At 37.3% G+C, this 14,229-nt stretch overlaps 2 protein-coding genes across 4 annotated transcripts; one reads left to right on the top strand and one right to left on the bottom strand.

Annotated features, from left to right (window-relative positions):
• Positions 1-899: 899 nt before the first annotated feature.
• On the top strand, positions 900-6,233 carry stard14 (START domain containing 14). Its single transcript, XM_042419447.1, has 6 exons — positions 900-1,450; positions 1,580-1,727; positions 2,273-2,376; positions 2,618-2,735; positions 2,866-2,918; positions 5,796-6,233. The coding sequence occupies exons 1-6, from the start codon at positions 1,274-1,276 to the stop codon at positions 5,991-5,993; spliced, it is 798 nt and encodes a 265-aa protein (XP_042275381.1). The 5' UTR covers positions 900-1,273; the 3' UTR covers positions 5,994-6,233.
• A 1,982-nt stretch (positions 6,234-8,215) lies between these two features.
• pdzd11 (PDZ domain containing 11) lies at positions 8,216-12,788 on the bottom strand. 3 transcript variants are annotated; one of them, XM_042419444.1, is made up of 6 exons: positions 12,684-12,788; positions 11,831-11,937; positions 11,466-11,606; positions 11,237-11,335; positions 10,569-10,629; positions 8,216-9,027 (listed from the first exon to the last, which is right to left on the bottom strand). In XM_042419444.1, exons 2-6 carry the CDS (start codon positions 11,921-11,923, stop codon positions 8,993-8,995), a joined length of 429 nt encoding a protein of 142 aa, XP_042275378.1. In that variant the 5' UTR covers positions 11,924-11,937; positions 12,684-12,788; the 3' UTR covers positions 8,216-8,992. The 3 variants fall into 3 exon arrangements, with proteins under 3 accessions (XP_042275378.1, XP_042275379.1, XP_042275380.1); XM_042419445.1 differs by lacking the exon at positions 12,684-12,788 and adding an exon at positions 12,468-12,675; XM_042419446.1 differs by lacking the exon at positions 12,684-12,788 and adding an exon at positions 12,349-12,430.
• Positions 12,789-14,229: the final 1,441 nt, after the last annotated feature.

Genomic DNA, 14,229 nt, shown 5'->3' with positions numbered 1-14,229 from the left:
TGTCACCCAATTCCTTCTCAATTACTAGGGATTAGTTAACACACATAATGTTTTACTTGGTAATACAGCATATAATGAACTGCATACAGTACCTGAGTTTAAGTTGAACCTGTTATATATATATATATATATATAATAGGTGTGTATCTGTTTGAGTCACACATTGCCAAAGTAGACTGAAACTATTAAGCAATGCATCACAGACATGAAAGATTACAACAGAAAGGTGCGGCCAAGAACAGAATGAACACGAGCCGGCTTTACTCACTTTGACAATGTATTTTGGCCGAAGATATTAAAAGCTTGTGATGTAATAAAGCTGACTATAAATGGCAGGTTTATAAATGTTATTGCCAATATCTAAAATATAGGCCTATATACGCCTACTTGGATAATTTTGTGTGTGTGTATGTTCTACACATGGAGGGAAGAGCAAAGATGTCTTGGCCAGATGTAAAATAAATACATATTTTTGTTGACACTTGTTGAAATAAAACAGCTAATTATATATATGAATGCTGAAGTGAAGTGAAGTGAAGATGCACCTCCATTATAGCCACGTTTTTAAAGAGGTTATCACTTCTTTCAACGTTAATTTAGATTTAAATAGAAGCATTTCTTGTTAAAACCAACTACAGCCCAAATCTACCAGGATAGATTCAGTTCTACATATTATATTTTACCCACCTCGTATACTTTTTTTTTAAAACTTAGTCGTGATAAAAATTTTGATTCATCAACACTGACCAATTCTCACCCACCCACTCCCCTGAGCAGCCCACAGTGCTCAGCCTACTGTGCGTGCGTGCGTGCGTGTGTGTAACCCTCTCACACTTCTGACAACAAAAAACGACAAGAGAGCTATTTTCTTGAACTCACTGCTTCCACTGGTATCACTTTAGACACATACAGTAGTTTGCATGTTATAGTGTAAATTTTGGTGCTTTCTGGTCCTTTCGGGGGGGGCAGGACAAACTAGGCACGTGTGCAGCACACCTGGACTCAGGAAGCGTTGTGACGTCAGCGAGAGAGGCGTTTGAAGGAATGGTTCAGGAATTCAACACAAAAATCCTGTTCGACTTGATTGGCGATCAAGTCGCATATATTCGTGTCGCCAGTGGCACGCAGCTACAGAAGACTTAAAGTCGTTGAACCGTCGACCACATCAAACACATATACCTGGCTGGCCTGAGCAGGTTGTGCTCTTTTTAAAGGGACGAAAGAAGACAAGTTGGTGGTGGTTTTTACCCGACTGATTCGCATTTTAAGAAAAATGTCTCACCATTCGATTAAATTACCTGACGAGGCGGCCTTCTCTGACTTCAAAATGCAGTGTTTATCAATGGAGAATTGGTCGAACAAGTATGACAATAATGGGATGCAAGTGTGGGTCGAAGTTCCTCCAGCAAATAAAGGACATAATATTCCACCCAAAGTCCACAAGATCAAGGTAAGTTCATTTTAACACTGACTTTACCATATCTTTAACTCCATTGGGATATTATAGTTGGATGTCTCTTGGTCTACTGTAAGCTTACCATAAATTAATATATAAGTGTGTGTTTGTGTGTATTTTCAGTGCAAAATGATGATCAAGGATGTCTCAGCTGCTACCATGTATGATGTCCTTCATGACAGCCAGTACCGTAAGAAATGGGATCCCACCATGCTGGAGAGTTTTGACATTGCTCGGCTCTCTGCTAATGCTGATGTGGGCTACTACTCATGTGAGAACTTCTCCTATCTGTTTAATCTTATCACATTCATCTGTGCGTTTGTCTCTCTAATGTGACCCACCATTAACCTGTCGGTCTCCAGTGCGTGGCCTGACTCAGTTTCACCTGTTGCAAACAAGAAATGCAAACACTGGAAAGGGAATGTGCATGCGTATTTAGAAGCTGACTATCAGTTTGGATTTTGAAGATAAGCTTGTGTACTATCCAGTATGGAAAAAATAGTACTAAACAATGCCACCATTATTTTTTCATCAACAAGCTCTTCTGTCGATATTTACATATTTAAACCTTTTTCTGTCCGTATCACATTGTGGCGTTTTCTCTACTTCCATTTCTAATTTATTAGAATCTGTTTCTTCTGTCGACACTGTTGTAAGCTGATGCTGCCCCTTATTCCGCCAGTGTATTTATTGTCATAACATGGGTGCACTTGTTGAAACAAAGGTTTTGACAGTGAAAAACTGAACTCACGAAGGACGTCTTAACACATTGTAACCCAATTTTGTTTTTCTTTGTATGTCTTTTCTTTTCTGCAGGGCTTTGTCCAAAGCCGATAAAGAACAGAGACGTGGTGACACTGCGTTCGTGGCAGGTGACGGATGACGAGTACATTATCGTTAACTTCTCCGTCAAACACCCGGTATGCCACCTCCTCCACACACTCCGAGGCCCGTAGCAACCACTGTCTTTAAATGTGACATTTCTACAGCTCATTGACACCTATGGTCTTAATGTTTTCTGTGCACCAAAGTTATTTTACCATTTACAGAAACTTGTTTTATCCATACTTAAAGTGGGCTGTTTACATGTCCAGTGTCTTGAAAGAGGTAATAATTGTAGTTTTTCTCATTGTTCTGCAAACTGTTTCGACTCAATTACAGAAACACCCTCCTCGCAGCGACCTTGTAAGAGCCATTTCCATCCTCACCGGCTATTACATTAAGCCCACAGGACCAAATAGCTGCACTTTCATATACCTTTCACAAGCCGACCCCAAAGGTGAGTCCATAATCAACAATTACATTATTGTTTTCAAATTGAGAACTCTTGCTGAGCTTTTTTTTTTTTTTTTTTTTTTTTTTAGAGCTGTTAGAGCTTTTTAATGTTTACCCTTCTGTCTTTGCTCCAGGTTCTCTTCCAAAGTGGGTGGTAAACAAAGCATCTCAAGTTCTTGCTCCCCGGGTACGTAACACAACACAAATATTGTCACAAACTCTTTACAGTAAAAGTTTAGTTCACGTCCAGTTAACAGCAGCGTTGAAAGTGATAAGGTTAAAAATACCTAACTGTGTCTGACAGTGTGGGTGTGTGTGTCCACGATGTGATTAAGAAGTGTGCAGTAGGTGATTGTGCACCTAAGGGAGTGAGAGTTTCATGTGTCTTAAAGGACAATGGTAACCATAGAAACCCAATTTGAAGGCCTGTCTTGGTAATGTTGCTGACAAAGGAGTATCTCAGCTCGAGCTGTTGCTCTCTTGCCTGGGAGAACTCGTTCTCCAGGTTTCATATCCTCTACAGTTTGAAACTATTTAGTCAGTATCAATGAGTGTGTGAAACTACCACTTACAGACTCAGGCCTTTTTTAACTAGACAGAAAACTTGACCTCCTTTACTTAGTAACAGTGATTTTTATAAACTAAAACATTATAGGGTAAAAACATGTACCTTTGGATAAGTTGTGACTATTATAAAAAAAAAAGACTGAAAATAATGTAATCCTTAATTGTAGATCACTTTACAAGAGTAAATAAAACAACAATGTAAACTCAACAGTAAATAGCAATAAAAGCAAAACAATATCTTTTTTAAGAGAGGAAAATGTCAAGAGGAAGAGAGTTAAAGACAAAAAATAAATAGTGTAAATGCAAGTCTGTAAGTAATTTAATAGATTGCACTATTTCAAACAGGCTGTGGTCCCCTAGGAAGGAATAGCATTTTTTTAAAAAAAAAAAACAAATCTTACAAAGAATACAAAGTGCATTTTAGCAGTCGAGAGCAGGTTTTAGTATAGTAGTTGTTAATACCTGTGGGATCATGCTAAGTTTCCTCAGGAAAAGTGTTTCCTTGCATGCTTAAATCTGAGTGACAAGGGAATTGTTTATAGTTGTCATATATAGTCATATAAAATATTTATATGATGACCTACAATGTCCAAAATGTACAATGGATATAAAAAGTCTAAATACCCTTATTATTGCAACACAAAAACAGTTAATTATTAGGATCATTTTAAATAAAAAAAACCCAAAAAACTACAACCCCCTGATTGCATAAGTCTGTACATCCTTTCATAATTGGGGCTCTAACTGTGTTCAAATTTAACCAATCACATTCAAAACCGTGCCTGTAGGTAAATAGCATACACCTGCCATCAATGAAAGTGATTCAGCTGTTGTAGGATTAGCTTGAATGTTTGGGGTTACATCCTACTGGGAGAGCAATGGTTCGCAAAGAGTTACCAAAAAAACTGCAAGATCTAAATGTTGAAAAGTACCAATCAGGAAAGGGATATAAAAGAATATCAAAGGCATTGGATGTACCATAGAGCACTGTCAAAACCAGAGTCAATAAGTGGAGAAAATGTGGCACCACTGAGACATTGCAAAGATCAAGACGACGCTCCAAAGTTGATGAGAGGACAAGGAGAAAACTTATCAGGGAGGCTGCCAAGAGGCTAACAGTGACATTGAAGGAACTATAGGAATTTCTGGCATGTGCTGGTCACTCCTTGCATGTGACCTCTGTCTCCTGTATTCTGCACATGTCTGAGCTATAGGGTAGGGTGGCAAGACGGAAACCTTTTCTTACAAAAAGGGAATATCCAAGCCTGTCTGAATTATGCCAAAAGATGCATTCAGTCACCCCAAACTATGTGGGAAAATGTGTCATGGTCTGACGAAACAAAGGCTGAAGTTTTCAGCCTAAATTCTAAAAGATATGTTTGGTGCAAAGCCAATAAAGCTCATCATCCAAGGAACACCATACTGACTGTGAAGCATGGTGGTGGTAGCATCATGCTTTGGAGCTGCTAGTCTTTAGCTGGATCAGGGGGCTCTTGTCAAGATAGACGAGATAATGAATAGCTCGAAATATCATGATATTTTGTCACAAAGCCTGCTGGCCTCTGTCAGAAAGTTGGAGTTGAAGAGGAATTTCACATTCCAACATGACAATGACCCAAAGCACACATCCAAGTTGACCAATACGTGGCTTCAGAAACGGAAAATCAAAGACCTCAATCGATCGAAAACATGTGGAATGACCTAAAGAGAGTCGTACACAGGAGATCTCCTCATAATTTGAAGGCACTTGAACTTTTTTGCAAAGAACAATGGGACAAAATTCCAAAGTCTAGATGTGCAAAGCTAATAGACTTTTATTGCTGCTGTAATAAATGCAAAATGTGCTTCCACAAGGTATTAGTTGGACAGAGTGTGCAGACTTATGCAAACAGGGTGTAGTAGTTTCTTTTATTTAAAATGTTCCTGATTATTAATGATTTGGTTTTCTCTGGATTTTTGTTTGTTGGAAGATCACATTAGATCACATTAAAGATGGAACAAGTCTGACATTTATGTTGTTGTTGTTTCTATCTTTACTGTCTTCTAAATTCATAAGGGTGTGTAGACTTTTTTTAATCCATTGTATTAAAAGAAAATGAAGTTGACAGAGCATTAAAATGGTTCTACAGCAAACTTTTTCACTAAATTGTATCTGACTTTATGTAAAAGGGAAAAACAAATAGTTAAAAGTTCAGTGGTTGTGTGACCTCTATTGGCAAATGCAAGATTGCCATTTTGCAATTTGTAGAATGTAAACACCTTTGTAAAAATGTAGATAACTTAGTAGTATCACTCTTAAGCTAACATCTCGGTTTTCACATTTCACCTTTTAAAATAGTTTCAGGGCTGTAAATAGTTGCTCACAATCACTTCAGCTGCTTGCCATAAAATCTGTTACATAGTGTTTTATTACCAGCTTTGTTGATATGAAGGTGTGGCGTGTGTCAGATTGTTGCTCTCTGATAATCTTACCCTCTCTTGGGCCCACTCCCTCTAGGTTTTGAAGAGTGTACACAAGGCGGGACAGAACTATCCAGAGTGGAAACAGCAGAACTCTCCCGACCAGAAGCCTTGGCTGTTCCCAGAGCAGAGCACGCTGCCAATGATGGACCCCGCCGAACTGTTGATACAGAGAGCGGGCTCGCTAGAAAACGTGGATGAGAGCTCCAAAATGGATGCGGAGGACGGCAGTTGAATCACATCAAAGTGATGGGAGGATGCTGGCCAAGAGGGAAAGACTGGGGGGATAGACTGTATACTTGAGACCTCCAACTCTCTGCAATGTCATCCTGATACTCTCGAACGGTTATCCAGTTCAAATCAGTGTGCCTTTTGGGATGAGCAAGAGCATGAAGTGTTTACAACTGTCTTACCAGATGGAAATGAGCACAGAACACATTGCCATTCACCTCAGACCATGTTGAACTAAGCTAAACATCTCTCCAGTGTTTTTTTTCTTTTTAATGTACAGGTTTAGAGGTGTTGGGGTTTGAATGTGGCATTGTTACAGCACTGTATTTACAATGAGTCCTCCTTCAGGCCTCTTTTTTTAGTTGCAGCTACACTACAAGTGAACAAAGTTTAAATGAGAAGAAATTAAGTGTAGTTGTCCACTAGTGAGTCTTTGCCTTTACAAGTGACTGTGAACAGAAATTACATCAGTGACCGTCAGTGGTATAAGTACTGAGTGAAGGGAAAATATATGTATTTCTGGCAAGTTCATTCATTTTTAGCTAAGCCTTTTTTTTTTTTTTTGAATGTCAGATCCAAATCATTGAAACCTGCGTTACACACTTAAAATCACTTTTTTATCTTGTTAAATCACACTGATATAGTTTAGTCACACTGTTGAAACATAGGTTTCATGTCAGCCTATTAACATGAAACCTATGATGGTGAAAGGTTCTGGGTTTGTGCAGCAGCTTGAATCTGTCTCTCAGGCAGTTATTACACTATTCTTGAGCTTAATGCGGAAAAAAACACTTCACTTATCACTACTTTTGCCACTGATTTTGTTTTTAAACATGCTCATTTTATTTGTCAGTTCGATTTTATTTAATTTTATTTTTAGTGACCAACTATGCTGTATTCATATTTTCCATATGTAATACAGGAAAACTGTCTGAAGGTTCTTTGTATATATTCTGTTGTGCAATCAAAGTGTACGCATTGTGATTTATATATAAGTTGTACAGACATTAGACTTGCATCGGCACTCAAAGAAGGGATCAGGTGTTGATCTGTCTAGGTGGTTGTAATAACATGTAAAATGTACATAAGTTTGTATTTTGTCAGTTGAATCATGACTTTACCTGAAGGATTGAAATGGCAGTGATGGATCTCCATTTATTTTATTTATTTGAAGTTACCATAAGCTCAGATCAACTTATGATGCAGAAAAGACCGTAAAATGAAGCCTGGTAGCCTGAGATAGGGTTTTCTCTCCTCTGATATTTGATGTTTAAAAACGTTACATGGTGCTGACTTTTTAAAAAATAAACCTGACAAGGTTAACATGCTTGGTAATTACTTGTACTGACTGCATTCCTCTGAAGGTGATAATCAGTCTCAAGAGAAACCGACCTACAAACAAGAACAAGTTTGGCTACTTGAACCTGTGCAAACCGGTCCATTTCCAGCTCAAGCTGAAGAGTTTCCAAGTACAAAGACGAGGTCAAAATGGTTCAAACCTTTTATTTCTTTGCTGAAAAACACTTCAAGATATTTTTTTTCATAATGAGCTCAAGTTCATGAAGATAAAGTTCAAATGGAAAACCAGTTTTTCCTTTTATATATATAAAAAAAATGAAAAGCAGTGTACAAAAGAATAAGACAGCAGGCAGGTATTTACATATGTGTTCACAATGGTTAAAAAGAAAGTTTTGTGTTGCACACTGATAAAACACTGTTATACTAAAGATAAAGTACTTTATCAATCCCAAAGGGAAGTTAAAGTCATGTCATTATTTATTGTCATGATATATTAAGATATACACTCACCAGCCACTTTATTAAGTACACCTGTGCAATCCAATGCAACAACTCTGCCATATATTCTACATTTATGAAGCTTATACGTTTGATTTTGTTGACATTGTCAGAAAGGTTATAATTCTACTTTATGTTTATTACTGAGGTCTTAGTGGGTGGTGGTGGTGTACTGGAGTGCATTATATTGGAAAGTGTTCCTAATATTTTGCATTAGATTGCACAGGTGTCCCTTATAAAGCAGCTGGTGAGTGTACGTATTCTGCATGGTACTGTTATCGTGCATTTTAATCCCATGTTGGAAGTTTTCCTTGTCGACAGTATGTCACCTTAAATTTGCAGTACATAAATTAATACAATATAATCCATAGTTCATCTCAGAAGCTATACATGCATGTAATGAATTCATCATATAAATCACAATGTATGAAAAAGTAACATTTTTTTTGAAATGTGCTACTTGACAAGATCAGAGTGATGTTGGGCCCTTAAAAGCACTCATGGAAATGTATTTACATTACTGTGTATTTTTTACACAGTTATGGACATTTAAAAACAGTATTTTCACAGTGATATTTAGTTGAAATTCTAACAGAAGTCTTGCACTTTTCATTTGCTCTTACAGTACGTAAGGCCCTGCTGTCTTTGTACCTTACAGTATGTGTCAGTGTGTACTGAAATCTAAGTCATATGTACATTTTATACACAATGTTCTACATATACATAGAAATATGTCTCTACTTTATATCAGTGTCAAGTGCTACTCTGAACTTGTCTATCCAGTAGGTTCCAAAGGTCTGAGACCCTACTGTATATGTCAAAGAAAAATCTAATAAGGGAAAAGTGAGTAAATGCTTTGTTAAATTATTCAGGGTCTATAAATGTTATACGTGACAAAAAATATATGTCGCTTCTATAATTTATCATATAATATGTCTGCAAAGCTTCTGCTTATAAATTCTGAATGCCAAGAACCTATAAAAAGGATTTTCTGTGAAACATCCTGATGGAGTAGCAATCATCGTGTATCACAGTAGATTAGAGCAGAAACTGAGTGTATAACATGAGGGACTGTGAATGAGTCTGTTAGTCATACATCAGTCATCTTGAAGCTGAGACAGAATGGAGGCCGGAGTCTGTGGGAGGAGGGTGATGACGGTGCAGTGATGTGTCAGTCCACCTCGCTCTCTCTGATAATGCTGCCGCCTAGTGTACAGTCCTCTCCTTCTGCCTTTGGTAGTCTGATGAAAGCACACAAATACAACAGCATCACAATACCAAAAGAGATGTTATTATAGTCTGCCAGTCTACCAGTATGACTCAAAAGCCAGTTTCATTGTTGAAGGTATGCAGTAAGGTAAGGCAGATAGTTATCGTTGCTGCAGTACGTGGGTGCTCTAACTTGTTGGCATTTAAGCGCCGACAAGCTTTACATTCTTTTGGTTTGCTCCAACAAAGAGAGATCTGTTCTTCACAGAAGCTTTTTTCTTTTCCACACCCTTCATCTTTTTATTGTCATTTTAGTAAGGCGTATGTATCGTGACGTTTCAAAAGGCACAGTCCACGGTCCAAATCCAAAACTGATTAGAATCTGCTATCACTCCCAAAACGGGAACAAACATAGCCTCCAGGATGAATTACATTTTATCTTATCCTATTTTATTTTTTCTGACTTTCCTGCTGTTAAAGGTTTGATTGCACGAGTAATGTTTGTATACAAAGCAAGAAAACAGGCCTATATTTTCATTCTATCACGTGAGTTGTTTTTTGGGGTTTTTTTTTTTTACATATATTAGCACTTTATTATACAGTATATGTGGATTTATTTGCAATTTATGGTCAGGAAATACTATTTGGGCTTTTTGAAAACATATATAGAGTACAGAAAACTTAATAATAATAATGATGATGATAATAATAATAATAATAGTAAATAAAAAGGATGCTGCTGACATACGATGTACAGTACAAACAGAAAAGGGGCAGAAAAAGGAAAACAGTGACCCCAATAGCACAAATACAGATTAAACATATCTTCCGACATGTATTATGTGTATTTTAAAGCAAATTATGCATACGTTATTACCATAATGAACATTTTTTTCCATAATTACTGGATGTATCCTCTCGACATAAATTAAATCAATCATTTGATTCTTTTTTTCCTCTTCAATAATTTAAACATGGGCGTCATTTCTGTAACCAAAATCTAAATGTAGTTTTTAGATCAGAAAGCCTTATACAGTCCAGACCGTAAGCTACATTGTTTTTGTTCTTCAGGACATTTCATCTGAAACAAAAAAAATGGATACTACATTCAAGTGTCAAGTCTCAGCTTTATAGAGAGAACTGTGTGGGAGATATAGCTCTTTTAACACGTGGTGCCCAAAGTTAAGGGATTCAAATGTAACCGGACACTCGGCTACTAAATGTTTCTTGAGCAGCTGTGTGTCGTTTCAACATTAGTTCACGCACAAAAGAACTCTCACATGGCTCAGAGTTGACAGTGTAACTGTCCAAATACTTACGGTCTGGACTGTATATTCACAATAAGTATAGATAGAAGTATTGTTAGGCATTTTACCTAATAATACAAATTTAAAAACAGTGTTCAGTAATATTCCTAGATGTAGGAAATGATGCAACTACATAAATGGTCATTTCTAGTTGCATTGTAAAGCAAAGGTATAGCAAATGTCAACTCTGGAGGCTGACAGACTATTTATATGACTTTCAGATTGCCATAATGCTTTTTAATAGCATTCTGTAAAACCAGACTTACTGTAAGGAAAGAAGCGAACCCTCATCAGGATTTCTCGTGCAGTTTTCAGAATCTCTACAGCCTAAAAAGAAAGAAGAAATAAACTTAATAGAGTACATTAAAAAAGTTATTACTCATTAACAATTGATAGGACACAAATGTTGTCAGAAATACCACATCGGGATCACCTTAATGAGGTAATGTGATCTTTGCCCCTTCACAGGGAGATCAGATCAGCTATGACGCACCGACAAAGACTCGGTGGATGCCTGCTGTATTTTTCTATATTTAACATTGTTTGCATAATGATACTTCGATTTGTGTAACGGTGTCATAACCCAAAAGGACAAATATTTTTAGAGAGTAATCGGTCGTGACTTACAAAGAAAAATAATTTGCCCAACATATGCATGTCATATCTTTTATAAATATACCTGTTGTACATCTCAGTTGAAAAGTTGTGTTTATAGTATCATATGAATATCCTCCACATTCTGGAGAGAAAATGATATCACATGTTTGTTGAAGCTGCACTCTGTTGTAGGTACACAGTGAAGATGTCATCAACAAGTGATGTGAATTCAAATATATCTATTAACATGTGCAACCTCATTTCTCAATATCAATAACACTCCTCTATATAGATGTATACTGTATAATAATAACATGAAAGTACAACTCTGACTTACTCTTGAGTGTTCTATATCTTGGAAATCAACCTCATTCACAGAAAGAACCTGGTCTCCCTCCTGTAGCCCTGCTCTGTGGGCATCAGAGTCTGGGACCACCTGCCAACACACACACACAAACACACACATACACACACACACACACAGAAATCACAATGTGGAAATTTTTGAAAAGCACACAATTAGCGAATGAATGAAAACACACCAAACACCAGAGACACACACACACCTTGGATATGAAGATTCCCAGCTGTGAGGCTTTGCCCCCGCGGATATTGAAGCCCAGCTGTGCTCCGGGAGGTTTCTTCAGTACAATTGTGCGAGGTAGGAACTGGGTGAGCTCATTGTTGTAGTCAGGGTGATGAACCCGCTGAAAATATCACACAGAAAAGTGTGATACTGTACCACTTCCAAAATGATGGCATCATGACACAGAGGGCTCAACTATTCTTGTGAGGAAGATTTAACAACCTGTATAAATTGGTGTTACGGGACATCACATACTGTTTTGCATCTTTGCAACTGGACGGTTCAGCAGAAAAGTTATGTTTGGCTTTGAAGCACACAGTGAGGCTCTAGTAGGATGTGACATACCTCTTGTGGAGGTATCCATGCTGGTGGGTTCTCATAAGAGGGGAGAAACACCACTGGGAGCTGGTAGTCGTCATAAGGAATTTTCTGATCCATCGTTTATGAAACACCTAAAGAAAGAAAATTATTAGTTAACCCCTAGCATCATTAGAAGAGCTGCAACAATTAGTCGGTTAACTGATTAGTTGACAACTAATTAAATAAATCACCAACAACTTTGATGATCAATTAATGGTTTGAGCCATTTTTTTAAGAAAAGAAATTCTCAGATTCCTGCTCCTCAAATGTGAATATTTTCTGGTTTCTTTAGTCTTTTATGATAATAAACTGAATATCTTTGAGTTGTGGACAAAAACAAAGACTTCCTTAACGTTTAGTTCAGTACTTGTTGTTGTTCAGCTGAGGTAACTCATATTAATGAGTCCACATTATTACAAACTACATGCATATAACATTACTTACAGCAAAACGACCAAGGAGACTAAACATAACAATGTATGTTATGTTATCAGTTAACTTACTTCAATTGACAACTATTTCCAAAACAACCAACATAATGAAGATCCTGGGGCGAATGTAAATATACTGAAGGACATCTAGATCTAATAAAAATAATAAAATAAAGTGAATCATGTTTTACCTAACAGCTGTGGGTAACTGCCAGCTAATGCTACAGTTAGCTTAATAGCTAACTTCAGCTCTAATGGGACGAGCTCGCTTTGCTCCGTTAATCACATGATACAGAAAGACAGAAATCACTATTATCATCTTCTGAGCTATAACGATGAAGATAAGGAGTAACCTCTAAAAGGAAAACGCGGAGTAGGTGTCATAAAAAAACAACAAATAATCTCACCAAGCTAGCCAGAAAGCCAGCGACGAGCACTGCTTCTTGTGTTATAGTAAACAATGACTGTGATCCGGAGCTTTATCGCCACCTACTGTAATGGAGTGTGACCCATCTGCCATCACCTGTCTGAACATGATGTTTAAATCTTTCATAATTCTTCTTGAGGCCAAGTATTTTGTGTGTGTGTGTGTGTGTGTGTGTGTGTGTGTGTGTGTGTGTGTGTGTGTGTGTGTGTGTGTGTGTGTGTGAGAGAGAGAGAGAGAGAGAAACTATTTGCGTGCAAAGTGTTGTAAACTCTGCTACACGCTTACCAACTGTGCAGTGAAACAGTGTCTATTACAGTGTCTGTTACAAAATAAACAAAGCAAATCCAATAAAACCAGTTTTACCACTCAAGTATTACACACTGTGCCAGAAAACAGTCAACTAGACAGTGGTGAAAAGTAACTAAGTACATTTACTCAAGTACTGTACTTAAGGTCAATTTTGAGGTACTTGTACTTTACATGAGTATTTCCATTTGATGCTACTTTATACTTACACTTCACCACATTGCAGAGGGAAATATTGTACTTTCTACTCCACTACATTTATTTGACGCTTTAATTACTTTTCAGATGAAGATTTGACACAATGGATAATATAACAAGCTTTTATAACACAACACATGGTTCAAGATGAAATCAGTGGTTTCCAACCTTTTTGGCTTTTGACGTCTTACATAAAGCAGGGTGTAGTCAGGGTCACATTTCAGATGTCTATGAGTTGTTAACAGCTCCACCAAATAGTGATTTTTCCCTCTAAACCTCTCACATGGTTTAATTTCCACAAATGTTCAAATGGTCCAATATTTCACCATAAATCAAAGATTACAGGAAAATTTCAAAAACTGAGAACAGATTTGTGATTCAGAGCTCGGTTTATTTTTCTTTCCTCTCCCATTGATCATTAGGCCTACTCATCTTCCTCTCGACCATAACTTACTAACCAACTGTATACAAAGTAGTTTAAACCAGCTCCACCTCCAGCAGCTACAGCAGGAAAATGTTGCTTACACATTGATGCTTTAGTATTAACAATCAAATGATTCAGTGGGGCCAGTGAGTGTGTAATTTCCCTATTTCCTCTTTTCTGCACATTTTTACACAAACAGTTTTCGTTGTGCGTAACTGAGAGACCAGAATTGCGTAAACTGAGACGTAGGTAAGAATTCCTAGAGAAGTAGTCATGGATCTTTATAGATCTAATTCATGCAACGTAAATGTACCTTGACAGTTCAGCTCACTATTCATGTCCTCTTACATATCTCATCACATTAACCACAAACACGTTCCTCTTCACAAAATGAAATAGAAAGTAGATCCAGAACCAAAATCAAGATTTCACATTCACGAAGACCATTCTTTTGGTATTTCTAACTTCGCTTTTGCTTTTACATCTGCTACAATCTCTCATTTACACATTTTTCCTACTTCAACTGACAGCAGCAGACAGCTCAAGTTCTCTCAAGCTCTTTTAAATGACTATGAAAATCATTTTCGCAGAGCCTTGA

The sequence above is a fragment of the Thunnus maccoyii genome, chromosome 8, assembly GCF_910596095.1.
Source record: "Thunnus maccoyii chromosome 8, fThuMac1.1, whole genome shotgun sequence".
Taxonomy (NCBI): Eukaryota; Metazoa; Chordata; class Actinopteri; order Scombriformes; family Scombridae; genus Thunnus; species Thunnus maccoyii.
The sequence above is the reverse complement of the archived record's forward strand: the minus strand, read 5'-3'. Positions and strand labels throughout refer to the sequence as shown.

What these genes read in the sequence shown, in the direction of transcription:
- stard14 (XM_042419447.1), top strand. Translation starts at nt 1,274, where the DNA reads ATGTCTCACCATTCGATTAAATTACCTGACGAGGCGGCCTTCTCTGAC. An exon ending in TGATGTGGGCTACTACTCAT is followed by an intron (nt 1,728 to 2,272) that starts GTGAGAACTTCT and finishes TCTTTTCTGCAG; the next exon opens with GGCTTTGTCCAAAGCCGATA. An exon ending in TTCACAAGCCGACCCCAAAG is followed by an intron (nt 2,736 to 2,865) that starts GTGAGTCCATAA and finishes TCTTTGCTCCAG; the next exon opens with GTTCTCTTCCAAAGTGGGTG.
- pdzd11 (XM_042419444.1), bottom strand. Translation starts at nt 11,923, where the DNA reads ATGGATCAGAAAATTCCTTATGACGACTACCAGCTCCCAGTGGTGTTT. An exon ending in CATGGATACCTCCACAAGAG is followed by an intron (nt 11,607 to 11,830) that starts GTATGTCACATC and finishes TGATATTTTCAG; the next exon opens with CGGGTTCATCACCCTGACTA. An exon ending in AAGATATAGAACACTCAAGA is followed by an intron (nt 10,630 to 11,236) that starts GTAAGTCAGAGT and finishes CTTTCTTTTTAG; the next exon opens with GCTGTAGAGATTCTGAAAAC.